Below are 27,939 nucleotides of genomic sequence, written 5' to 3' on the forward strand. Positions count from 1 at the left end.
GGCCCACTTCAGGGTTGCCTTTCACTGACTTCTGTGACATATGCTAGAGCCTTGTATATCTGAATTACCTGGGGCTGGTAGTGATCCTGATCAAAAAAATAATAAGGACATTCAGGGAGTAAGCACTTCTGCCCATTTTCTTGCCCCACATTTTCACTTCTGATTATATTTTCCTCATAGGTAGGAGTTAGTTATCCATATTTGTTCCTTTTTTTTTTTTTTTTTGCTAAGAAAGGTTTTTCTTTTCTTTCCTTTTTTTTTTGTTATGAAGATTTTCAAACATGTCCCAAAGTAGGGAGGAGAGTGTAAGGAAACCTGCAGAAACCTCATTGTGTACATGCGTGAGGACTGAAGTTTTGCCCTTCTTGAGTTATTTCTTCCTCTCTAAGCCTTTCCCCTACCCCAAAGCATTTTAAAGCAAATTCTAGAAATTATAATATTTCACTTCTACATATTTTAGGAAACATCTCTGAAAAATATGGCCAGTCTTATCACTGTAATGCCCTCACTAAACCGATAAAGTTAACTTTGATTCCTTGTTGTCCCTGGACTCAGTCCATTCTTAGGCTTCCTGCTTGCTTCAGGAATCTTCATAGATCTGGGTTTTAATCCATAGCTAACTAGAACTGCACACCCATTTGGTTGTGTTTCTAAAGTCTCTTTGAGTCAAGAAAACTGTGACTGTCCAATGTGTTCATTTTGCCCACTGCCCATTTAGAACCAATTTCTCAAGATGGGAATTGCAATAAAGAGTTTAATATGTACAGAGCTGTCTGAACGAAGACTGGAGTTGTGTTACTCAAATCAGTCTCCCTGAAAATTCGGAGGCTAGGGTTTTTCAAGGATAGTGTGGTGGGCCAGGGAATGGAAGCTGCTCGTTGGTTGGGGATACAATCTTAGCAGTGTGGGAAATGGTCTTTGTGTGTGCTGAGCCCACTTCTGCGGGGGATGACTGGGCCAGTTGGTGGGTCCGGGTGGAGCCATCTGTGATCAGAAATGCAAAAATCTGAACAGACATCTCAAAAGGCCAATTTTAGGTTCGGTAAGAGTGTTATCTGCAGGAGTAATTGGGGAAGTTGCCAATCTTGTGACCTCCTGGAATAAAGGCTGGTAATTGTTTAAGTCTACACCTTAGCATAATTCAAGCTCCCCTCATCCTCCTAACCTGGTGGTCTTTCATTAGCTTTCCAAGGGTGCTTTAGTTTTGGGGAAGGGCTATTATCATTTGATATGGTTTGGATCTGTGTTCCTAACCAAATCTCATATTGAAATGTAATGTCCAGTGTTGGAGATGGGGCCTGGTGGGAGGTGATTGGATCATGGGGGTAGATTTCTCTTGAATGGCTTAGCACCATCCCCTTGATACTGTCCTCAGGATAGATAGTGAGTGAATTCTTACGAGATCTAGTTGTTTAAAAGGATGTAGCACCGGCCGGACACGGTGGCTCACGCCTGTGATCCCAGCATTTTGGGAGGCCGAGGCGGGTGGATCACGAGGTGAGGAGATCAAGACCATCCTGGCTAACACAGTGAAACCCCGTCTCTACTAAAAATGCAAAAAATTAGCTGGGTGTGGTGGTGGGCACCTGTAGTCCCAGCTACCCGGGAGGCTGAGGCAGGAGAATGGCGTGAACCTGGGAGGCGGAGGTTGCAGTGAGCCGAGATCATGCCACTGCACTCCAGCCTGGCACTTTGGGAGGCCGAGGTGGGTCGATCACGAGGTCAGGAGATCAAGACCATCCTGGCTAACACAGTGAAACCCCGTCTCTACTAAAAATGCAAAAAATTAGCTGGGCGTGGTGGTGGGCACCTGTAGTCCCATCTACCCGGGAGGCTGAGGCAGGAGAATGGCGTGAACCCGGGAGGCGGAGGTTGCAGTGAGCCGAGATCATGCCACTGCACTCCAGTCTGGACGACAGAGCGAGACTCCGTCTCAAAAAAATAAAAATAAAAATAAAAAGTATGTAGCACCTACCCCCTCTCTCTCTTGCTCCTGCTCCCACCATGTGAAATGTCCCCCTTTGCCTTCCAGCATGATTGGAAGCTTCCTGAGGCTCCCCAGAAGCAGAAGTTGCCATGCTTCTGCAGCACCGTGAGTCTCGGGTATTTCTTTATAGCAATGTGGGAACAGACTAATACATCATTTATACTATCACCTAAATGTCTTCCAAAGTTAGGTTGGCCCAAGCCCAGGAATGACTAAGGGCAGTTTGAAGGTTAAAGGCAAGATAAGGATTGGTTAGAGCAGATCTCTTTCATAATTTCTCAGTTATAATTTTTGCAAAGGCAGTTTCACAGTTTCAGCCCTCTTCCTCCCCATCCCTCTTTTCATGCCACTGACCTGTTGAAGAAGTTGGGCCAATTTTTATGTGGAATATCCTGCTGGCTGCACAGTCTGTTTTCTCCCTCAGGGCATCATTTAACTTAGTGCACTTTTCTTCATGTTTCCTGGAAACTGGAAGTTACTAATAAAGGTTTAATTGAATGTAGGTTCAGCTGTTTTTAGGAAGAATACTCTATAGGCTGCGCCATGTATTTTATTTTGCTTTCTCTCAGGAGGCACGTATCATCTGGATGTCTCACTCCTATTGATGCTAAGATTAGTTCATGAGTTCAGGTGACAGCTTCCATTGCATTCTCCCCCATCAAGCTTTCGTCAAAGGTTTTTTTCCATTATGATCATTGCCTGAATTCACTTTTTCTCTATGGATCATGAAATGGTGGTTTTCTAATTTGATCATTCCTTTTACAACTGTCAGCTTGAGTTATCTGTAAAGAAGAACTTTGTCTCTTCAACTAGTGCTATTTGGTCACCCTGAGACATAATATATTTAGAAAACATGGGGTAAAATGCCTCCTTTTGCTCTGTAGTTGCCTACTGTTAATGTAAGGAGTTGGTGCCCTGGTCATCTGCAGTGATGACAAGTGAATTATTATTTTTCTATTTTAGCTTCCTTTTCTTTTTCTCTCTCCCTTCTCCCCTTTTTAGTATCATTTTAAAGTTAAGAATCCCTGCTCCTAGCATTTCATTATGAAAATTTTCAAACATACAGAAACGTTGAAAGAATTATACAGTGAACACTACAAGCCAGGAGTTTAAAAATATATTCACTGTGTTTCAATTAATTGCTGGATTTTTTTGGTATGTAGATTGAACCATCTTCTGCCCATTAGAGCCCATTTGTAGTCCGTTTTATACTGCTATAAAGAACTGCCTGAGACCGGACAATTTATAAAGGAAAGAGGATTAATTGACTCACAGCTCAGCATGGCTGGGGAGGCCTCAGGAAACTTACAATCATGGTAGAAGGTGCAAAGGAGAAGCAAGGCACTTTCTTCACAAGGCAGCAGGAAGGAGAAGTGCTGAGCAAAGAGGGAAGAGCCCCTTATAAGACCATTTTGTGAGAACTCACCATCATGAGAACAGCATGTGGGAAGCTGCCCTCCTGATTCAATTACCTCCACCTGGTCTCTCCCTTGACACGTGGGAATTATGGGAATTACAATTCAAGATGAGATTTGAGTGGGGACACAAAGTCTAACTATATCACCCTTCCTGTGACTTCTATGACTTTTTTTTTTTTTTTTTTTTTGAGATGGAGTCTCACTCTGTCGCCTAGGCTGGAGTGCAGTGGCGCAGTCTTGGCTCACTGAACTCCCAGGTTCAAGCAATTCTTGTGCCTCAGCCTCCCCAGTAGCTAGGACTACAGGTGCGTGCCACCACGCCTGGCTAATTTTTTGTATTTTTAGTAGAGATGGGATTTCTCCCTGTTGGCCAGGCTGGTCTCAAACTCCTGACCTCAGGTGATCTGCCCGCCTTGGCCTCCCAAAGTGCTGGGATTACAGGTGTAGCCACTGAGCCCGGCCGACTTCTATGACTAAACTGTAACATTTGTCTCAAGTGCTTCCTGGCTTTCTGGCCAACAAGCTGTGAAATGCTCATCTTGTACCTTTCCTACCTTTTATTTGGAATCAGTCATTCCTCAAGTAGCTATGGCTCCTTTTTTAATGAGTATTTAACTGATATATGATGCGTATTTAATGGTATTTAGGGACCACAGTTTAGGCTGTAGGGGTGCTCATTGTTACTGGGTTGTCATTGCCTCTAATGCTTTTCAAGTAAGTGTGAACCTAAAAAGTGTGTGTGATGATAAAGAAAAAATAAATAATGAGTTCATACTGACTTTTCCAATTCAACTGTAAAACTACATAGTTATAACTTAACTTTGATTTTATATTTCTTCTCTTATACTGAAAATCTTGATTTCTAACAATGTTCCCATAATTGTTTGTCTGTTTATCTAGTATGTGTACACGCACACCATTTCTAAATAATGTCAATATTGCTGTTAAGAATAGTTGAATGAGATTTTAAGGTTTTGAAGCTCTATATGGTGTTAGAATACATTTAACTACAGGTGTACCTCCTTTTATTGTGTTTCACTTTATTGTACTTTGAAGATACTGCATGTTTTACAAATTGAAGGTTTATAGTAACCCAGAACTGAGCAAATCTGTTAGCACTATTTTTCCAACCGCGTTGGAATGTGTTCACTTTGTGTCTCTGTCATATTTTGGTAATATTTTCAGTAGTTCAGACTTTTTCATTATTATTATGTCTGTTGATGGTGATCTGTTATCAGTGATCTTAGTTGTTACTGTTGTAATTGTTTTGGGGTGCTATGAACCATGTAAGACGATGAACTTAATTGATAAATGTTGTATGTATTCTGACTGCTCCACCCACTGGGCCACCTTCTTCTTGGGCATCCCTATTTCCTGAGACACAAAAATACTGAAATTAGGCTAATTAATAACTCTACAATGGCCTCTAGAGCTGAAGTAAAAGAAAATGTCATATGTCTTTCACTTTATATCAAAAGCTAAAAATGATTAAGCTTAATGAGAAAGGCATATCAAAAATTGAGATAGGCTGAAAGCTAGGCCTCTTGGGCCAAACAGTTAAAGTTGTGAATGCAAAGGTAAAGTTCTTGAAAGAAATTAAAATTGCTACTCCAGTGAGCACATGAATGATAAGAAAGCAAAACAGACTTATTGCTTCTATGGAGAAAGTTTTTGTGGTCTGTATAGAAGACCAAATAAGCCACAACATCTTTTTTAGCCAAAGCCTAATCCATGCAAGACTCTCACTTTCTTAAATTCTGTGAAGGTTGAGAGATATGAGGAAGCTGCAGAAGAAAAGTTTGAAGCTAGCAGATGTTGGTTAATCAGGTTTACGGAAAGCAGCCATCTCCATAACATAAAAGTACAAGGTGAAGCAGCAAGTACTGATGGAGAAGCTGCAGTGAGTTATAATATCCAGAAGGTCCAGCAGAGCTCGTTGATGAAGGTTGCCACACTACACAACTGACTTTAAAACAATGTAGATGGCCGGGTGTGGTGGCTCACGCCTGTAAATCCCAGCACTTTGGGAGGCCGAGGCGGGCGGATCACGAGGTCAGGAGATCGAGACCATCCTGGCTAACACGGTGAAACCCCATCTGTATTAAAAATACAAAAAATTAGCTGGGCGTGGTGGTGGGTGCCTGTATTCCGAGCTACTAGGGAGGCTGAACCAGGAGAATGGCATGAACCCGGGAGGCGGAGGTTGCAGTGAGCTGAGATCGTGGCACTGCACTCCAGCCTGGGCGACAGAGCAAGACTCCGTCTCCAAAAAATAAAAATAAAAAAATAAATAAAACAATGTAGATGAAAGAGCCTTCTGTTGGAAGAAGATGCTATCTAGAAATTGTATAGCTGGAGAGGAAAAGTTAGTGCCTGTCTTCAAAGCTCCTCTTGATAGGGGCTAACATGCCTGGTGACTTCAAGTTGAAGCCAGTACTCATTGACCGTTCTGAAAATCCTAGGGCCCTTAAGAACTATGGTAAATGTATTCTGCCTGTGTTTTATAAATGGAACAACAAAGCCTGCATGACAGCACATCTGTTTATAGCATAGTTTACTGAATATCTGAAGCCCACTGATATGATTTGGGTGTTTTGTCCCCTTCGAATCTCATATTGAAATGTGACCTCCAACGTTGGAGAGGTGGGCCTAGTGGGAAGTGTTTGGGTCAGGGGGGCAGATCCCTCTTGAATGGCTTAGTGCATAGGTCCCCAACCCACGGGCCGCAGATTAGTACCAATTTGGTACCAATTTGTGGCCTGTTAGGAACTGGACCACACAGGGCAAGGTGAGCGGCAGGCAAGCGCACATTACTGCCTGAGCTTGGCCTCCTGTCAGATCAGTGGTGGCATTAGACTCTCATAGGAGTGTGACCCCCTATTGTGAACTGTGCATGCGAGGCATCTGGGTCAAGTACTCCTTATGGGAATCTAACCAATGCCTGATGATGATCTGAGGTGGAACAGTTTCATCCCAAAACCATCCCCCATGGTCCATGGAAAAACTGTCTCCCACAAAATTGGTCTCTGGTGCCAAAAGGTTTGGGGACTGCTGGCTTAGTGCCATCCCCTTGGTGATGAGTGAGTTCTTGCTCAGTTCACACGAGATTTGGTTGGTTAAGAGAGCCTGGGGCCTCTCCCTTCTCTCTTTTGTGTTCTCTTTTTCTCTCTCTCTCCTTCTCTCTCTCTCCTGCCCCCCTCCTTTTGACACACCTGCTCCCTTGCCTTCTGCCATGATTGTAAGCTTCCCGAGGCCTCACGAGGAGCAGATGCTGGTGCAGTGTTTTCCATATAGCCTGCAGAACTGTGAGCCAATTAAACCTCTTTCCTTTATAAATTACCCAGCCTCAGGTATTCCTTTATAGCAGTGCAAACAGATTAACATACCTATTGTTGAGACCTAATGCTCAGAAAAAAAGATTCCTTTCAAAGTATTACTGCTTATTGACAATGCACCTGGTTGCCCAAGAGCTTGATGAAGATGTACAAGGAGATTAATGTTGCTTTCATGCCTGCTAATACAACATCCATTCTGCAGCCCATGGGTCAAGGAGTAATTTTGACTTTCAAGTCTTATTATTTAAGAAATACATTTCATAAGGCTATAGTTGCATAGATGAATTGTGATTCCTCTGATTCATCTGGGCAAAGTAAATTGAAAACGTTCTGGAAAGCACCATTTTATTTTTTGATTTTTTAAATTTGTAGTACCTTTATTTTAGATCTTTAAAAACACTTTTAAATTTCACACAGCAAATTTTAAATCATATAAGGATGCATATTTGAACTTAGTGAATTTAATTTGTGTTCCTTGAAAACTTTTTTTTTCCCTGCAAACTTTTAAAATGAGAGTACAATAGTAAATTATTTAAAATTAAACTGGGGAAAAACACAGGCACACTTTTCTCCATTGTTTACTACTCTGATCTAGACCTGAGTTAAATTTCTAAAATATATAAAACCTTTCATCATTCTTAAGTTCTATTATCAAATAATGGTTAGTGTTATAGAAAGTTATTCTCCAAATACCCAAAGCTTTACATTTACTTAATATCTGAGAAAATATCACCTACCAATCAATAACAATTAACTAAAGAATGATCACATTTCTAGCCTCCCCACAGGGCCTAATAACCAGGCCTTAAGGCCGATGCTTATTTATTTATATTTATTTATTTGTTTTTGAGACGGAGTCTCGCTGTGTCGCCCAGGCTGGAGTGCAGTGGCGTGATCTCGGCTCACTGCAAGCTCCACCTCCCGGGTTCATGCCATTCTCCTGCCTCAGCCTCCCGAGTAGCTGGGACTACAGGCGCCCGCCACCACACCCGGCTAATTTTTAAAAATATTTTTAGTAGAGACGGGGTTTCACCGTGTTAGCCAGGTTGGTCTCCATCTCCTGACCTCGTGATCCGCCCGCCTCAGCCTCCCAAAGTGCTGGGATTACAGGCCTGAGCCATCGCGCCTGGCCTGGCCGATGCTAATTTAAATTGCCCATTATTGACTGAGACAAACCCCCAAGAATTATATTCAGAATTTACAAAGATACTCTTAGCAATGTATCTGTTAGAGGCTTAGGTACAATGTTTTAGAATTAAAAATCCAAGTTTAATATGTATATTGACCTCCTGGGGTCTTTCAAGTCCATATTATTTAGGCTTATGTAGATAATTACAGTAACCATTTTTAGGTTTGTAATTGTTTGATACGTGGATGATAAAGGCAGAAATGTAATTCTCAAGTCCTTGAAATTAATGTAATTAGAAGCTTAGCTGACTACAGAATAGGTGAGGGTTTCTTAAAAATCAGATTTGTTGGCTGGGCGCGATGGCTCATGCCTGTAATCCCAGCACTTTGGGAGGCTGATGCAGGCAGATCACCTGAGGTCAGGAGTTTGAGACTAGCCTGGCCAACATGGTGAAACCCCGTCTGTACTAAAAATACAAAAATTAGCAGGGCATGGTGGTGGGCACCTGTAATCCTAGCTCCTAGGGAGGCTGAGGCAGGAGAATTGCTTGAACCTGAGAGGCGGAGGTTGCAGTGAGCTGATATTGTGCCACTGCACTCCAGCCTGGGCAACAGAGTGAGACTCTATCTCAAAAAACAAAAAATCAGATTTGTTTTAAGACACAGTTTTGTCTTTACTGGTAGGATCGGTTGGTCACACAAGATATTTAATAGTATTTAACATAACATGGCACAGAAAATTGGTTAAAAAAGGTTTTTTCTAATTAGGTAATGTAAAAACCCAACATGAACTTTATGTAAGATTGGAATGTATCTTCAAATTCAGGTTTTTAATAAAAATGTAGGCCGGGAGCAGTGGCTTACGTGTGTAATCCCAGCACTTTGGGAGGTCGAGGCGGGTAGATCACCTGAGGTCAGGAGTTCAAGACCAGCCTGACCAGTGTGATGAAACCACGTCTCTACTGAAAATACTAAAAATTAGCTGGGCGTGGTCGTGGGTGCCTGTAATCCCAGCTACTCGGGAGACTGAGGCAGGAGAATCGCCTCAACCCAGGAGGCGGAGGTTGCAGTGAGCCGAGATCATGCTATTGCACTCCAGCCTGGGCAACAAGAGCAAAACTCCGTGTAAAAAAAAAAAAAAGTAAACATGCTCTGTATATAAATGTTGTATTTAGTTCCTTGTGTCCAAGAATGTTATCTATAAAACTGAAAGCGATAAGAATAGTGAATAATTTAATTTGCAATTCTAAAAACATGACTTGAGAAAAAAAATCCCATAAAATTTGGTTCAAAGTTTAACTGCTATGTTTAATACAAACCAGAGTGTTTAAATTCACAATACAAGTTCTATCAATCTTGGGCATTTTTATATTATTTATATGAATATTATCAATTTTATTATTATTAACAAATACTTTCATTGCACCTTATTTTCTAGTTATTGGTTTGTTTTGTTTTGTTTTGTTTTGTTTTTGAGATGGAGTTTCACTCTTGTTGCCCAGGCCGGAGTGCAATGGCACGATCTCGGCTCACTGCAACCTCCGCCTCCCAGGTTCAAGCAATTCTCCTGCTTCAGCCTCCAGAGTAGCTGGGATTACAGGCAAGCACCACCACGCCCGGCAAATTTTGTATTTTTAGTAGAGACGGGGTTTCTCCATGTTGGTCAGGCTGGTCTCAAACTCCCAACCTTAGGTGATCCGCCCCCCTCAGCCTCCCAAAGTGCTGGGATTACAGGCGTAAGCCACTGTGCCCGGCCTTTTTTTTTTTTGAGACGTAATCTCACTCTGTTGCCCAGGCTGGAGTGCAGTGGCATGATCTTGGGTCACTGCAAGCTCCGCCTTCCGGATTCAAGGGATTCTTCTGCCTCAGCCTCCCAAGTAGACTACAGGTGCCTGCCACCACGCCCAGCTAATTTTTGTATTTTTAGTAGAGATGGGGTTTCACCATATTGGCCAGGCTGGTTCCGAACTCCTGCTCTCGTGATCCACCCGCCTCGGCCTCCCAAAGTGCTGGGATTACAGGTGTGAGCCACCGTGCCTGGCCTTTTTTTTTTTTTTTCTTGAAACGGAGTCTTGCTCTTGTCGCCCAGGCTGGAGTGCAGTGGGGCGATCTCTGCTGACTGCGGCCTCCGCCTCTGAGGTTCAAGCGATTCTTGAGCCTCAGCCTCCTGAGTATCTGGGATTACAGGCGCCCCACCACCACGCTCAGCTAATTTTTGTATTTTTAGTTGAGACAGGGTTTCACCATGTTGGCCAGGCTGGTCTCGAACTCCTGACCTCAGGTGATCTGCCTGCGTTGGCCTCCCAAAGTGCTGGGATTACAGGCATGAGCCACCACATACAGCCAAGTTATTGTTAAATAGTAGATAAGGCAGATTGTTCCCTAAAGTGCTAAGGTATCATCCAGTGGGTTATTTGCCATTTTTCCTTTTCTGCCATTTCTTGTTGGCGAATTGTATCCTGTGCTGCTTAGTGCATTTTCTCTAATTTTACCAGAGTCAGAGATTTTAAGGGTCAAAGTTTGGGTTTACATACCACCACTGTGGTTCCATCTTCCAGAGACAACTACCTTTGTTTTGGAAGAACTTCCTGGAACACTGACTTCACTCTCGCCGTATCTGAATTGCTGGATACAGTAAGTTTTTTCCTGAACGTTCTGGTCTTTTTTCTGCAACTTTTGACATCCAACCCGGTATTACCAAGAAGACTGAGAGTTCTTGACTCAAGCCTACAGAAGAAAAGATGCATCCCTTCGCAGGTGTCTCAGCTGCTGCCGCAGGTCATAGTCAGGATTTGCCATCTTAGATGCCTGAGGCACATTTGTGATTCTTGGAAGGAGGTCAAAATACCAACATTAATAGGAGTTTGGAAGAAGTTGATTCTAATCCTCGTGGATGACTTTGAGGGCTTCGGGGGTTCAAGGCTTCAGTGGAGGGAGTCACTGCAGATGTGGTGGAAACAGCAGGAGAACTAGAATTAGAAGTGGAGCCTGAAGATGGGACTGAATTGCTGCAATCTCATTAAACTTGAACAAATGAGGAGTTGCTTCTTATTGATGAGCAAAGAAAGTGGCTTCTTGAGAGGGCATCTACTCCTGGTGAAGAGGCTGTTGAAACATTGTTGAACGCTTCACACATTGTTAAAATGACAACAAAGGATTTAGAGTATTTCATAAACCTTAGTTCATAAAGCAGCAGTTTGAGAGAATTGACTCCAAATTTGAAAAGTTTTACTGTGGGCAAAATGCTCCCAACAGCATCTTCGTGAAAGAGAGAGTCAATCATGCCAGAAACTTCATTGTCATTTTATGTTGAGAAATTGTCACAGCCATCCCAACTTTCAGCAGCCAGCACACTGACAGTCAGCAGCCATCAACATTAAGGCAAGACCCTCCAGCAGCAAAAAGATTATGACTTGCTGAAGGCTCAGATAATCATGAATGTTTTTTTAAGCCATAAAGTATTCTCTAGGTAAGACATGTACTTTTTAGAAGACGTAATGCTTTCGCACACTTAATAGACTAACAGCATACTGTGAACGTAATTTTTATATGCATTGGGAAATTTAAAAACCTGTGAGTGACTCACTTAATTGTGATACTTGCTTTATCGTGGTGGTCTAGAACCAAACCCACACTATCTCCAAGGTATGCCTGTCCCTAATCTCAACGTCCCCCACGACAGTCTGTGAAAACTGTGTTCTTCAAGCTTGGTCATCTGTGATTGTCACCACTGCTCTTGAAGAGAGAACATTTTACTCTTCCCATGCAGTATTTGGAACAAAATGCCTTAAAGGCCAGTATAGTACCTTGTCATGGCTGTAAGTCTACCTTATAAGAGAGGAGGATTCATTATTTTAATAGACAGCTGGTTGTTTTAGATTTAGCAAGGCGCATTTGGTGTAAGAACTGAAGTCGTAAACACTCTGCCAGCCAGAAAGCACCTTCCTCCCATAGCCACTGGCTGTATCTCCAACACCATACAAATACATGGTCAGAGGCCACCAGAAACAGCAGGAGAGAGGAGATGGGAGGATTCGTAATAATGCAATCGCACACTTAATAGACTACAGTATAGTGTCAGTATAACTTTGATTTTTTTTTTTTTTTTTTTTTGGGGTACTCTTGCTCTGTCGCCCAGGCTGGAGTGTAGTGGCACTCGATCTCCGCTCACTGCAACTTCTGCCTCCCGAATTCAAGAAATTCTCCTGCCTCAGCCTCTCGAGTAGCTGAGATTACAAGTGCATGCCACCACATCTGGCTAATTTTTGTATTTTTAATAGAGACGGGGTTTCGCCACGTTGGCCAGGCTGGTCTCAAACTCCTGACCTTGTGATCCGCCCGCCTCAGCCTCCCAGTGTGCTGGGATTACAGGCATGAGCCACTGTGCCAGGCCAGTATATGCACTGGGAAGGCAAAACATTTGTGTGACTTACTTTATTGTGATATTTCCTTAATTTCATGGGTCTGGAACTGAACCCATAATATTTTTGAGGTATGTCTGTACATATGTGTAATCAAAACACTATTTAATTAGTTATTTTTTCTGTGTAATTATTTTAATAACCCAATAGTTAACTTTATCCATTTTTTAAGAATTGATTTTTCCCCCATATTGATTTAATCTTATGTAAATACCATATTTTTCATTCCTAAAGGTTTGAGTTGGGTCTTTTTAAATGTCTTCCATTTGGCTTCTTAACAGGCCTGTGCCTTCTTCTACCATTTGAACATATGGAGTATATTTATATTTATTTTATTTTATTTTATTTTTTTGAGATGTACTCTTGCTCTTTCGCCCAGGCTGGAGTGCAGTGGCATGATCTCGGCTCACTGCAACCTCCATCTCCCGGGTTCAAGCAATTCTTTTGCCTCAGCCTCCTGAGTAGCTGGGACTACCAGCACCCGCCACCACACCCAACTAATTTTTGTATTTTTAGTAAAAACCGGGTTTCACCATGTTGGCCAGGCTGGTCTCAAACTCCTGATCAGGTGATCTGCCTGCCTTGGCCTCCCAAAGTGTTGAGATTACAGGCATGAGCCACTGTGCCTGCCTTAGAGTATATTTATAATAGCTGTTTTATGTCTTGGTCTACTGATTCTATTTTTTGTGTCATTTCTGACTCTGTTTCTACTTACTGATTTTTCATTTGATCACAGATCATGTTTTTCCTGTGTCTTCTATTCCTGCTTTTATTTCTGAAAAGTGTGTCTAATGGTACTAATACAAGGACATTTTAATGACCACTTCAATTATAAATTAAAAGGCTATTTTAATTTTACTGTTGAAGAGATTAAGTTTGTCTGTTTTTCACTTTTAGGACTCTTTAATTTCACTTGAAGGCAAAAAAAGCCAAGGAAATTCTGTAAAAAGAAACATTTAAAGCTTATTTTCTTAAACTCTATAGTGAGAAATATACCCGACTGAAAATCTTGTAAATCATGATGATGGGATGATCATTGAACTTTTTCATGTTCTTGTAAAGATACTGCTTTCGACTTACAGATTAGATGTTACAGTATCCACTTGAAGAATGTCAGCTCTCTGAAAATCAAAGGCTTTTTGTTCCAACGCTTTCCCTCCTTCATTTGTAATTTTTGCTTGAATTCTTTGATCCTGAGTTACCCTGCACAGGGTGAGTGTTGAGTGAGATTTGGGAATGACATTGCCATGACAGTTAACTTTTAACTAGCTCCTTTGTAGTCTATATGGCTTTTAGCCCAGGCATTTAGACAGTAGATGGTTAGTGTTTGGCCTGTAGAGAAATGTCTTGTCATTTCAGAGGAACAGATCTGAACTATACACACAGAATGCCCGTTTCATTGTTGATTAGGACTTAGGTGGCTGGAGAAGGCAGTTAATTCAGTTGGATATTTACTGTGCAGAGAGAAGCAGCTGCTTTTGAAAACAAACTTGGATCAAGTTCTTTGTGGCAGTGTCCATGCAGGAGCTGTGGGCATAGACAATGAGATGCTTGTTTTATTTCCTGAAAACACCTCTGGGAAAAACCTAAGAGAATAAATATTGTGTGTGCATTTCAGTGTGACTCAGCCACTGGGAGCTTCCATCCATGACGATGTCATGGGCAGAGCCAGACCCGAGTCAGATGAATTGGCTTTCGGGTTGGTTATTTTTTTCACTTTGCTCTTCCCACCTAGAAAATTAAAATACTGGCAGTTACCTTGTTTTTTATGTATTTTATGGAGATAAGTGATATTATGTGTATGGTATATGGAACAAAATTCCTGACACATGTCAGGCATCCAGAAGATGTCCTCTGTTGACCACCTCTGGTTGTTCTCAGAACATGGATTTGGTTACTCCTAAGTCATCAGTGTTGTTCGTTTTGTGGTCTTACCTGAGGTTTCTAATACTGAATTTTAGTTTTGCAAGGCATTTATAACTCTGACTTTTGACTTCTTATGTGGGTGAAGTTTAAGATTCACTGGACTTTCATTTTCTTAGAAAATGAAAAAGTCTTTTTTTGAAAAATTGGATGTCTTAATAAGACAGGCGTAGTTTCGCTAATTGTACTTCCATGATGGTCCACAATATTGCTATACATGTTGGTTTTAGACAGCTGCATTAGTTTGCTAGTGCTGCTCCCCACCTCTACCTCACCTCCATCCCCCTCCACACACTGAGTAGCTTAAATAACAAGCATTGATTTCTCACAGTTCTGGAGACTGGGAAGTCCAGGATCAAGGTGCCAGCAGGGTTGGTTTCTGGTGAGGTCTCCTCTCTCCTTGGATTGCAGACAGCAGCCTTCTCTCTGTGTCCTCACATGGCCTTTTCTCCATGGGTGCACTTCCCTGGTGTCTCTTCTTATAAGGACACCAGTCATGCCAAACTAGAGCCCTGCTTTAATGACCTTATTTAACCGTATACCTCCTTAAAAGTGCTATCTCCAAACACACTCCCACTGGGAGCAGGGGCTTCAACATGAATTTTGGGGAGACAAAATTCAGGCCATAATAGCAGCTCTCCTCTGTCTTGGCTTTGGAAAGTCAGCAGAAGCAGCAGTGAGAACATTGCTGTGGTACTGAGTTAATTTGTAGGCTTTTTATCATCCTGCGTCTTCAATGGATGACACATTCTCACTTTCTTGTTTTCTCTTCTCTACCCTTCCCACTGCTGGTATGTCTATAATGCAGTGGCTTTCAGTTTTTTTTTTGGCCATGACCTACAGACAGAAATATATTCACGTGTGTGTGCATAACTCTAACAAATATTTTACAAATCAGTAGCTATCCTTAGGAGTTTGCATGTATTCTGTTTTCTATTTTTTTTTTTTTGAAAAAAGGTATTTTCAGATGTGCTACTTTATGTAATTTGAAAAACTGCTGTAGTGTAGTTTGAGAACTGTGATATGTGACATATATTAAAGGACTTTCCCTTTTAATCTTTTGCAGTCACGGACATGCAGTTGGCTTGCATTGATTTGTGGAATTTGTGGAACCCATCATAAGACTTTTCTGCAGAGGAAATTACAGTCTGGAAAATTTCCCTGCCATTTGGCAACTTGTGTAGGAAATAGAAGCCAGTAGGGTGGAAAAGTTTCATCATATTGATTGTCTTTGCTGGGAGAAGCATACAATTATGTCTTATATTCAGGAGCAGGGTAGATTGGAACAAAAGCTTACTATAGCTCAGTGATAGTTTTTTTTATGTGTGGTTTATTTTCTCTTTTAAGGTGTGGGTTTGTTTTTGTTTTAGAATTATCTTTCTCTATGATAAGCTGCTTCCTAATAGGTTAGAATGAATTTTTTAAAGAATAAAAGTCTAGTTTTTTGATGACTTTGTCTCAAATCTTAATTCCATAGGGATATATTGTGTTGGGGCTTGATGATAATTTATTCACGTTATCTAAAGTTATCAGTTGAGGAAGACGCATGCGGTTAGCTGGTATCAGTTAACGGTGTTAGCCCCTGTGAGCTTAATAGCAGGATAAATGAAAACCTGTATCAGGTCGTCCGAAAGTATGCATTTGGGAGGATGGGAGTGGAGGGAGAGAGCTTGCTGTAAGTGGAAGCACAAAGTATCTTTTTTAATGCCCAGCCATAGCAAGAACTGGGCCTGAGGATGATGTAAATGATACTTAAAAATTCAAATTAGCAGGGCTGGGCGCGGTGGCTCACTCCTGTAATCCCAGCACTTTGGGAGGCCAAGGCGAGCGGATCACGAGGTCAGGAGTTCGATACCAGCCTGACAAACATGGTGAAACCCCGTCTCTACTAACAATACAAAAGTTAGCCAGGCGTGGTGGTGTGCGCCTGTGGTCCCAGCTATTTGGGAGGCTGAGGTGGGAGAATCACTTGAACCCAGGAGGCAGAGTTACAGTGAGCCAAGATCATACCATTGAACTTCAGCCTGGGTGACAGAGACTCCATCTCCAAAAAAATAATAAATAATAATAATTCAAATATAGCTTTTTATGGAAGGACCCTAGAGTACTTCGAAGTTGTAGAGAGTCATTTCATGCCCTGGTTTGCCCTTCATTTGATATGATTTTGGACAAATACTTGAGCCTCCATTTCCTCATTCAGTCTTCATCACAGATCTGTGAGATAGCATCTGGAACAGACTAGCACCACAAAGGTGAGTCTTCTCCCTGCTTTAGTTCTTCTTCATTCCTGCAACTCTTAGTTCTCTCTTCTTCTGGATCAATGAGTCCATGAAAACAAATAGCAAAAGATCGAGGTCCCATAAAATGCTCCCTTTTTAGCTTATTCTTCACTTGTTTTTTTTTTCTTTATTCTGAGTGACAGGTTTTATTGTAATGGATAATAAAGGATAAAGACCTAGAAAGAAAAGGTCTTAAAGTACCCAGGAAAAGCAGAGCCCTGGGCTACCCCAGGTGCTTGTGCAAGATTATCAGCTTGGGTGGAACCCGACTTAGTGATGTGATAGAGAGACACCATTGCTGACCCACTGGATTTAGACGAGGGTGTTCTTGTGGCTGACACCTACACACCTGCCACCTGGGAGCACTGAACAGGGCAGGGAGACTTAAGCCAGAGGCAGGTAAACCAGATGTACCCCTAAGTCGGGCCAGCATGGCGTGTGTTATGACCAGCTGAGGAACCAAGCAGACGCTCTGGGCCTCAGTGCAGGTAGGGAAAGGTCGGAAGCTTCAAGAGAGTCATGCTGGGGAGCCTAGAGTAGCTGGGTTTGATTTTGTTTTAAAATAAGCTTTCCTGATTGTAAGAGGGATGGGGAGCCTGAAGGGCCAGGGGCTTTGTGACACCGCAGGAGTCCTCCCAGACGGCAGGAAGTGGAGAGCAAGAGGACCGGGACCCCTCACCTCAGAGGAAGCTTCTGCTACACCTGAGTGGGCTGCTGCTTGGGCTTCTGTGATCCATGGAGAGCATGACACGGGAGGTGGGACCGAGGGGCAGCAGGGCAGGGTCACTGACTAAGTGCTCTTGGTGTAGGGACCGGGGAAGTCATGGCCTGTGAATAGAGACCTCAGGCAGAGAGAAGCCTGGGCTGGCCCTCCCAGCTCTGATGAGAACACTGGCTTTAGTGATGACTGAAGGATACTGCTTTGGCCAATGCCTTGCCCAAGAAATACAAAATAGGCACCACTGTTTTAAACTTTCATTATTCCTTATGAAATATTCTATTAGATACTTCTTTTTATTCCTTCCCTAAGTGTCCGCTCAGAACGACAGTCCTACTACAGATAGATGTTTTTCATTCTCATGGACTCCAAAGCAGCCACAAGTCCAGAGCCGGTCCCCTGGCACCTTCTTGTGTGGGGTGTTTATATTTACATTCCAGGCAGAGGAAGGCTGCACATAACATGCGGAGAGAAAGATGACTGAGCAAAATGCATGCCTGGCTTTTTTTTTTTTTTTTTTTTTTTTTGAGACAGAGTCTTGCTCTGTCACCCAGGCTGGATTGCAATGGCGTGATCTCGGCTCACTGCAATCTCCGCCTCCCAGGTTCGACAGATTCTCCTGACCCAGCCTCCCAAGAAGCTGGGATTAGGGGGGCCCACCACCGTGACTGGCTAATTTTTGTATGTTTAGTAGAGATGGAGTTTTATCATGTAGGCCAGGCTGGTCTCAAACTCCTGACCTCAAGTGATCCATTCACCTCGGCCTCCCAAAGTGCTGCGATTACAGGCGTGAGCCACTGCACCCGGTCCATATCTGGCTTTTGAGTAAGTGGTGTGTGGCTCTGGGCACCATATCCCTCTCACACTGGCTGGATGATTCAGCTCTGTTGTTGTCTAATTTCTTTGAGGTTAGAATATCTCCTGCTTCCCATTTTGGAAACCTGCCTACAGTAGAAACACCTGATGCCCACGTGCCTTTTGTTGTCCAGGACCGTGTGTGCTTCTAGTCGTGTGCTTACTGAGCATCTGCTGTGTGCCAGGCCCTTCATGAGGAGCTGGAAGTAGTCCCTGTGTTAAAGTGCCCATTGTCCAGTAGAGATGATGAGAATAGAGAGGAAATACAGACAACTAAAATGACTAAGCTTTTTGCTTAATGCTTTAATAATGTGGTGATTTAAAAAAATTGTCATTGAAAGAAATGAATTTACGCCTTTGATTTAATGCTTTTGTGTTTCTATTTTAACATGTACCGTGAGACCTCTTTTTATGTATGTTTTTAACGGCCATTGCTATAAATGATAGGAAGTACGCATTTGTAAGCTGTAAATTTCCTAGGCCCTTGCTTGTTGTGTTGCAGCAATGTTGGGTGCAAGTGGCAGTCCCTGGCCCTGGCAAGAGGCTCATTCCTCCGTGGACCTGGGCTTTAGTACTTCTTGAAGGCACCCTTGTTTTCATGGGAGAACTTTGCAAGGCTGCTCAGGATTGGTCTGCTACTCAGGGCTTGTTCCGTGCCGGAGTAGCTGAATCATTAGAAATGTTTCTGTCATTTGAGTGGAGATGGTCAGAGTTCTTTGCGTTAGTAGGGTGGGTGGGATGGTCATAGAACAGTCCCAGCGGTAACTCACTTGGCCACCTGGCCCATCTTTGTGGCAGTAGGAGTGACGCTTGCACATCCCAGTGCTGCAGGGAGGAGCACCACGGCCCCTATGGGGGTGCCTTCCTTTTCATCTGGCAAACTGTGGCCCAGGGTATGAGAGGCAAGATTTTTTTTTTTTTTTGAGACGGAGTCTCGCTCTGTCGCCCAGGCTGGAATGCAGTGATGCCATCTCGGCTCACTGCAAGCTCCGCCTCCTGGGTTCACGCCATTCTCCTGCCTCAGCCTCCCGAGTAGCTGGGACTACAGGTGCCCATCACCACGCCCGGCTAATTTTTTGCATTTTTAGTAGAGACAGCGTTTCACCGTGTTAGCCAGGATGGCTCAATCTCCTGACCTTGTGATCCGCCTGCCTTGGTCTCCCAAAGTCCTGGGATTACAGGCGTGAGCCACCGCACCTGGCCAAGGCCAGATGTTTTAACATCAACATGGGGATACACAATATTTGGAAAATGAGTTAATGTTCTAGGAATTACTTCTATTGCATTTTTAAATCTCTGTATCTTTTTCTGTTTGAATCCAGGTGCAACATTAGAGGAAATCAATCAGCACTGGGACTGGCTGGAACAAAATCTCCTCCACACCTTGTCCGTCTTTGATAATAAAGATGACATTGCCAGTTTTGTCAAAGGGAAGGTAAAGGTAGGTCCCCTGAGTTTAATGTTTCTCCCCATCTTTCCATCTTTCTTCCTTAAGACATTCCGAACACTGTAGCATACTAACAGTTTTTCCTACTAACTGAACTTTTTGGCTCAATACGTAATGCCAAATAAGTTTCATTTATCACCTGTCTTAACTTTGTAGTCAGTCTAGCAAAATACACCTGACATGTTAAAAAAAAAAGACTTGGCTGGGCACAGTGGCTCACGCCTGTAATCCCAGCACTTTGGGAGGCCGAGGCAGGCAGATCACGAGGTCAGGAGGTCGAGACCATCCTGGCTAACACGGTAAAACCCCATCTGTACTAAAAAATACAAAAAAATTAGCTGGGCATGGTGGCGGGCACCTGTAGTCCAGCTACTCGGGAGGCTGAGGCAAGAGAATGGCGTGAACCCGGGAGGTGGTGCTTGCAGTGAGCCGAGACAGAGCCACTGCACTCCCGCCTGGGCGACAAAGCGAGACTCTGTCTCAAAAAAAAAATAAAAAATAAAAAAGACTTTATTCTCAGACTTAGTTTTTGTTATCCTTTACAGGAGTGAAGGCCTTTTTTTATCCCAGGAAAAAAAAATAATGTTAAGATTTATGTTTCCGCAGAGCAACACATTATTTGACTTCTTAAATCACCTTTTTTTTTTTTTTTTTTTGCAGTTGTGACATCTTGTCACACTGTTCTGTTGGATCTACCACTTTCCTCCTGCTAGAAGTGGATGTTTATTCTTAAAATATGTAAATTAAATGTAATGAAAGCCAATTAAGTTTTGAGTTGGCAAGAGAGGAATATTTTGGGAGGTATCTGTGATACCTCCTGTGAGTTACAGTCTTATATAACTGGCCTCACTGCAATAACATGATGGGTAATCAGTGCTTTAAAAGCCCCATCGGGTTGGGAGAGATGGTTTCTCATTCTAAATTTAACTCTGTCATTAAATACTTTAACACATTAGCGTATGATACAGTTTTCCTTCCTTAGGGTAAAACCTCCTAGCCCTTCGATTTTGTTTGTTTTCTGCAAAAAGCTTGGCTTTCTAATACGTCAAGTGCTATGGCTTTTAGTAAAGGGTGTCAAAGCAGATTTTTGATTTTGGAGGAACAAAATTTTTTCCTTTGGGGACTGGGGGTTACTTGTGGGATTTGGTGAAAGGGAAGGCATCCCAAGTCCAGCCAGCTTGACAATGTCTTCTTGGAGTTATACCTGGCCTGTGGGGTTAGGGGGTGGGCTAGGCGTTGGTGGGCTCGGGTCAGCCCTCATCCTGGCCCAGCCAACTGTGGCTCTCACTTCCCTGGGTCAGATCATACTGGGGTAGCTACAGAAAGGCCCCATTCAGCACTATTTTTCACACTTACCCTGCATTTCTTGGTCTAATGCAAGTTGTAGTGGTTATTTGATTTAGGTGTTGCTCTTCTTAATTTGGAGGAAGAAAATTAACTTTCGCTACAGTGATTTTAAAACGGCTTCTGTAGAATAAGAAAACTTGTCCTTGACTCTCCTAGATTTCATGGCTGGGGCCCTGGAAATTACACTGACAAAAGATTAACAAGAGAAAAACAGAGTTTATTTTTGTTGGTTGTTTTTTTGAGACAGGGTCTTGCTCTGTCACTCAGGCTGGAGTGCAGTGGTGCAATCGTGGCTCACATCAGCCTTGACCTCCCAGGCTCAAGTGATCCTCCTGCCTCAGCCTCCCATGTAGCTGGGGCTGCAAGCACACACCACCACACCTGGCTAATGTTTTATTTTTTGTAGAGACGAGGTCTCATTACGTTGCCCAAGCTGATCGAACTCCTGGGCTCAAGGAATCCTCCTGCCTTGGCTTCCCAAAGTGCTGGGATTATAGATGTGAGCCACCACGCCCAGCCAAACAGACTTTATTTGAACACAAAAGCATGCATATATGTAACAGAAACTCAGTGATGAGTAACTCACAGGGGTGGTTAGCACTTGGGCTTACATAGCATCTCAGCAAAGAACAGTGCATTTGTAGAAAGGTGACAAGACTAGGGAAAAGGCCTTTAGGTTTTTGGGGGCAGTGTACTGTGTGGGAAACTCATAGAAGCTAAGGATTATTTTAGCGAGGTTTGTTATGTAGATTCCTCTCAGGGCTGTTTCTGGACTTGGGAGGGTCAAGAGCTGTTTCTGGTGATTGAGAGTCAAAGTCCTCTTTCTGGTACAGGAGCAGGACACACCTCGACAAATGGACCTTTAAAAACAGGTCCTGTTTTTAGGCAAATGCCAGGGGAAGACAGAGAGCCTTTTTGGTGTTTGTGGTTTCTCAGTTTTCTTCAGCTCAAAATAATCCTTATGCCAAAGTGGCATATTTTGGGGTGACATATTCTAGTCCCTGACACTTTGAAGCTAAAATGCTTTGAAAAATAATTCCTGAGGAGGCAGGGCTGGGGAGTGAGGGGCCTGCCTGGCCTGAGCCTGGGAGCACAGCGTGACATTTGATCTCCCTTTCCTCTGGCCAAATCCTAAGGATCTGGGAATAGAGGCTTTCCTACTCATATCCTGAACCTTTGATGACTCTACAAAACTTTAAAAAAATCCCTGTTTCAAGCTGTGCCTATAACCAGAAACCACACTTCAAGGAAAGCAGGGGTCAGCACGGCCACCTCATGCCTGCATCAGGAGCCACTGGGTACCACCCTGCAGCCGTGCCTGCTGCCTGTCTGCTCCGGAGCCTTCATAAAGACCCCTCCACGCCTCACTTCCAGGGCAAGGGGAGAGCTCAGCACTCATTATATATTAGATATGCTTTTCAAAAATACTCATCTCTCTTAACTAGAACTTCATTAATGTATAATGTCTTGTTAAATGAAATGTGGGAAATAGAGAAAAACATAATGAAGAAAATAAAAATCACTTGAAATTTCATCAGCCTCCAGATTTCTTTTAAAAATAATTTTAGGCCGGGCGCGGTGGCTCACGCCTATAATCCCAGCACTTTGGGAGGCGGGTGGATCATGAGGTCAGGAAATCGAGACCATCCTGGCTAACACGGTGAAACCCCGTCTCTACTAAAAATACAAGAAATTAGCCAGGCATGGTGGCAGGCACCTGTAGTCCCAGCTACTCGGGAGTTGAGGCAGGAGAATGGCATGAACCCGGGAGGCAGAGCTTGCGGTGAGCCGAGATCACGCCACTGCACTCCAGCCTGGGCGACAGAGCGAGACTCTGTCTCAAAAAAAAAGAAAATAATAATAATAATAATTTTACATTACATTGTTATTTTAATGTCAGTGCTCAGGTTTAATTTTGAAAATAGCTTATAAAGTAGTGCAGGGTTTCATAACAATACCCAAAAAGTAGTCTTGAGGGACATAGCTTTTCATGAGACATACCTACAAAAAAAAAAAAAGGGAAATGTTAATAAAAATAAATGATAGAAGTATTTATATGTATGTGTGTATTTTTAGAGATGGGGTCTTGCTGTGTTGCCCAGGCTGGAGTGCAGTGGCTGTTCACAGTTGCCATCATAGTGCACTGTAACCTCAAACTTTTGGGCTTACATGATTCTCCTGCCTCAGCCTCCTGAGTAGCTGGGATTTGAATTATAAATGTATTTTTATAATCAGGTAGCACATGTGAGGCTTGGGGCCCAGGAGTTCCTAAACAGCTGCTCACATGAAGGTACCAAGAAGATATTCTCAGGGAAGGATTTTGTGGTGAGCTCCCAGGGATGGGAAATCAGATTTCTGATGTAAGCAATGAGTTGTCAATTAGGAACAAATAGGCCACAAGCTTGAATTCTAGGCCCTTCTACCACCACCCCAGATTATGAAGGACACTACTTGTTACTCAGTTTTGGCAAAAAATTATAGATTTAGATGTTTTGTTTTCCCATAGACCTGAGTGCTTTGGAGGTTATTTATGACCTTGGGAACCTTGGCCAATATCCATTTAAGGCTACAAAGTGAGCCACACAGGCAGGTGGTAGCCTTAAATACCAACATTTTTTAACCTAATGAGGAAGATCTTCATGAGTTTTTCTCAAAAGACTTTTTTTTTTTTGTGAGGACTCTGTCATCCAGGTTGGAGTGCAGTGGCACAATCTTGGCTCACTGCAACCTCTGCCTCCGGGGTTCAAGGGATTCTTGTGCCTCAGCCTCCCAAGTAGCTGGGATTGCAGGTGCACCACCACACCTGGCTAATTTTTGTATTTTTAGTAGAGATGGGGTTTCACCATGTTGGCCAGGCTGGTCTCGAACTCCTGGCCTAAAGTGATCTGCCCACCTCCGTCTCCCAAAGTGCTGGGATTACAGGTGTGAGCCACCACACCTGGACGCTCAAAGGACTAACTTTTATCTTAAAGTTGGGTAGTTCTTTGGGATTGATGCTGAGTTCACAGGCCTGACCCAGTCCTTTTACCCTCATATGCCTATCGGGAAGATTTAGAAAATGATCATTTGTGGCCGGGCGTGGTGGCTCATGCCTGTAATCCCAGCACTTTGGGAGGCTGAGGCAGGTGGATCACCTGAGGTTGGGAGTTCGAGACCAGCCTGACCAACATGGAGAAACCCGGTCTCTACTAAAAATACAAAATTAGCCCAGCGTGGTGGTGCGTGCCTGTGATCCCAGCTATTTGGGAGGCTGAGGCAGGAGAATCACTTGAACCCAGGAGGTGGAGGTTGCGGTGAGTTGAGATCGTGCCACTGCACTCCAGCCTGGGCAACAAGAACAAAACTCCGTCTCCAAAAAAAAGAAAAAAGAAAAAAGAAAAGAAAATGATTGTTTGTTTGAGAACCGGGCTTAGAAGTCAAATGATTTGCCCAGAGCCTCATGATCGGTAAGTGGCCGAGTGAGAGACTGGTTCTTGGGTTTTCTGACCCCGACTGCCATTCCTTTTTTTTCTGCAGCAGCCGTGTGTCTGGGTGGCTGACGGATGACACGGCTGAGCCATTCTCCTCGTCAGGTGTGTCTGTCGTTGAAGCAGCGCACACTTCTCGGGGACCTGTGCGCCTCAGTCCCTCCTGCTTCCTGTCCCTTGCACCCCCTGCCTTCCCATTGCTGGCTCACTGAGCAAGGACTGTCATCTCTGTGTGTCAGGCTCTGATAGCCGAGGAGACCAGCAGCAGGCTCGCCGAGCAGGAGGAGGAACCCGAGAAATTCCGAGAAGCCCTGGTGAAGTTCGAGGCCAGGTTCAACTTCCCCGAGGCGGAGAAGCTGGTCACCTACTACTCCTGCTGCTGTTGGAAGGGCAGGGTGCCCCGCCAGGGCTGGCTGTACCTCAGCATCAACCACCTCTGCTTCTACTCCTTCTTCCTGGGCAAGGAACGTAAGTGAGGCCTGGCAGGCTCTTCCAAGATAAAGTTGGCCCCAGGGACTCAGCGCTGCTCCCAGGAAGGGCCGTTAACAGGAAGAGTTGGACAGATTTAAATAAATGGTGGAGATGACACCAGGTGACACTTGATTACTTATATATGCTACTGCTAGCAGGGGATTAGATCTGGAGAATTCACTTTTTCTACTGCTTCAAGAAACATCCTGTATAGTTCACTTTATATAGCCACTAAAGGGTTTTTACTACTGCAAGTTGTTTAGAAAACATAGTGTTATCACTGATGGCTTAATATTTCTCAAAGTGGAGAACATGTTCCTGCTTCTTAACAAAGCAGGCCATTAAAAAAATTCCTGGCGCTGAAGGTCAGGACTGCCCCTTGGAAGACTGGCTGGATATGCAGTCGCTTCCAGAAGGGGAATTCTTCACTATTTCCTTGAGATTCATGCACTGATTCACTGCTCACCTATTTATCCAGTGGCAGGAATTGTCCTAGGCAATGGGATTCCAAGGTGAAAAAGAGAAGCCACAAGTGTCAATTGTGTATTGAGTGTTTAAAAAGTCATTCCCACGGACACTTCTTCCAGAACCAAATATTGTTTCAAGTGCTCATGTTGGGTAGTATGGATGCTGCATATGTGAGTGTGTGATTTTGTTTTCTTTCTTCATTTATATTTCAAGTTGAACCAGTGAGAGGAGCTTCTCTTGAGTGTCTGCTGTGGCTGGCTTCTGGCACGTGGTGTTCCTTTTCCAGCTCGCCAGCCTTGGTTCTGATGCTCTAGGATATACACCCTATCTGCACAGCCCTTCCACACCCTCGGAGTGTGCCCTGACCTAACCTTGGCCACCTTCCTTCTTTTTGAAATGCTTTTCAAAGTACACCTGGCCTTCTTTCCTTTCTCTGTACTTAGCCTATTGGAAACTCCTATTCATCCGTCATCCTTCAAAATTCAGTTCAGATTTTGTCACATCCAAAAGCCTTCCCTGATCCCTGTATTATTTGTACTGTATTTGCATTTTTATGCTGGGTCCCAGCAAGTCAGTGGTCACTTACTAACATGCATGTCTGTTTTCTCTGTGTGAACAAGCTCCTTCAATGCAGGGCAGGCGCTTCGCAAAGGAGATACTTAATGAATGAAAGTTGGTGGTGTAGGTGGAGCATATACCTGTGTATAAAAGAGTTTTTATGAAAGCAGCTAGAAGTAGCTGGAGAAGTTTATTGTTGAGCCTGATGCAGAAATTTGGCCTTTAAAATTATTAAAGCACTGAAAGTGGTATTGCAAGATAAGTGGAAAGAAATGGTAAAAATAAAAGCAGTCATTCTCTATTTGAAAAGGCAAATGAATTGTTTTCTGACACTTATTAGTGATTATCACTAAACCTTATTGTGTTAGGAGGATAAGATTTGGAAAAAATAGGTCAGGCACAGTGGAAACCCCGCCTCTACTAAAAATACAAAAATTAGCCAGGCACGGTGGTGCACGCCTATGGTCCCAGTTACTCGGGAGGCTGAAGCACGAGAATCGCTTGAACCCTGGAGGCGGAGGTTGCAGTGAGCCGAGATTGCACCAGTGCACTCCAGCCTGGGTGACAAAGCAAGACTCCGCCTCAAAAAAAAAAAAAAAAAAGATTTAGGAAAAATAAATGATTCCTAATATGTAGTGACATTTCTGATTTTCAGGTGTTCTGCATGCCTCTCTGATGACAGCAAGCCGTCAGATGTTTAGACTTTCTGTTCTCCTTGCTGGCTCTGTATTGCCAGCCCTGGCTACTGCTGTTAGAAACCTTTCTGAGACTAGACCAGGTGTTTCTAAAATGTACTGTTTGTACTATGTTACTTTTTAAAAGTTTCATAAAAACTGCTTATACTCTATCTTCTAAGACTCTAACAACTGTTATTGACACAGGCTAAATGTTAAGTCCATTTCTCTGAACGAGATCATGAATGATCCTCATTTACACACCTCTTTTTCCCATAGCTTACACCGTGAATGCTGTTTTTGAAACCAGAATTTATGTAGATTCAGAAACTTTTGCATAACTGTTGAAGTTTAAATATTCTTGAGAAAGGTATATGTTGTTAACTTGGTATTTCAGAATAGTGTTCCTTTGCAACATGCAGTAGCCAGCAGCTTGGGAAGTTTTACTGAGATCTTTAAGAAAACCATTAGAACATGAGTTGGGTTTTGACCAACAGCTGGCAAGTGGTCTGTGCTCTTCTTTCCTGCTCTGGTTTAAAGGTATTTATACCAGCAGCATATAAATGTTTCCTTTTCTCCACAACCTCGCCAGCATCTGTTATTTTTTGACTTTTTAGTAATAGCCATTCTGACTGGTATGAGGTAGCATCTCATTATGGGTTTAATTTGCATTTCTCTAATGATCAGTGATGTTGAGCTTTTTTTTTCCATATGCTTGTTGGCCGCATGTATGTCTTCTTTTGAAAAGTGTCTGTTCGTGTCCTTTGGCCACTTTTTAACAGGGTGGTTTGTTTTTCTCTTGTAAATGTGTTTAAGTTCCTTATAGATGCTGGATATTAGACCTTTGTGAGATATCTAGTTTGCAAAAAACTTCCCCTATTCTGTAGGCTTCTGTTTACTCTGTTGATAGTTTCTTTCGCTGTGCAGAAGCTCTTTCACTTAATTAGATCCCATTTGTCAGTTTTTGCTTCTGTTGCAATTGCTTTTTGGCATCTTCATCATAAAATCTTTGCCTGTTCCCATGTCCAGAATGGTATTGCTGGTGTAAATTAGCTCAATCATTGTGGAAAACAGTGTGGCAATTCTTCAAAGAACTAAAAGTAGAACTACCATTCAATTCAGCGATACCATTACTAGGCGTATATCCAAAGGAATATAAATCGTCTACCATAAAGACACATACGTGCGTATGTTCATTGCAGCACTATTCACAATAGCAAAGACATGGAATCAACCTAAATGCCCATCATTGGTAGACTGGATAAAGAAAATGTGGCACATGTACACCATGGAATACTATGCAGCCATAAAAAAGAATGAGCTCATGTCCTTTGCAGGAACATGGATGGAGCTGGAGGCCATTATGCTTTGCAAATTAACACGCAAGAAAACCAAATACCGCATGTTTCCACTTAGAAGTGGGAGCTAAATGATGAGAACCCA

General features: G+C 43.1%; 1 protein-coding gene and 1 pseudogene across 3 annotated transcripts in view; one reads left to right on the plus strand and one right to left on the minus strand.

Annotated features, from left to right (window-relative positions):
• TBC1D8 (TBC1 domain family member 8) overlaps positions 1-27,939 on the plus strand; it is a 144,784-nt gene that overhangs the window by 72,881 nt on the left and 43,964 nt on the right. For all 3 annotated transcript variants that reach the window (XM_063594757.1, XM_034952037.3, XM_034952038.3), the window contains exons 3-4: positions 19,387-19,505; positions 24,565-24,793. Coding sequence is in view for 2 of the 3 variants with exons in the window: in XM_034952037.3 (XP_034807928.1) it covers positions 19,387-19,505; positions 24,565-24,793 (348 nt within the window). In the remaining variant the exon portion in view is untranslated. The remainder of the gene's footprint in view (positions 1-19,386; positions 19,506-24,564; positions 24,794-27,939) is intronic.
• Positions 9,353-10,714, minus strand: LOC106634479 (BBSome-interacting protein 1-like; annotated as a pseudogene).

This window comes from Pan paniscus, chromosome 12, assembly GCF_029289425.2.
Source record: "Pan paniscus chromosome 12, NHGRI_mPanPan1-v2.0_pri, whole genome shotgun sequence".
NCBI classification, from domain to species: Eukaryota; Metazoa; Chordata; class Mammalia; order Primates; family Hominidae; genus Pan; species Pan paniscus.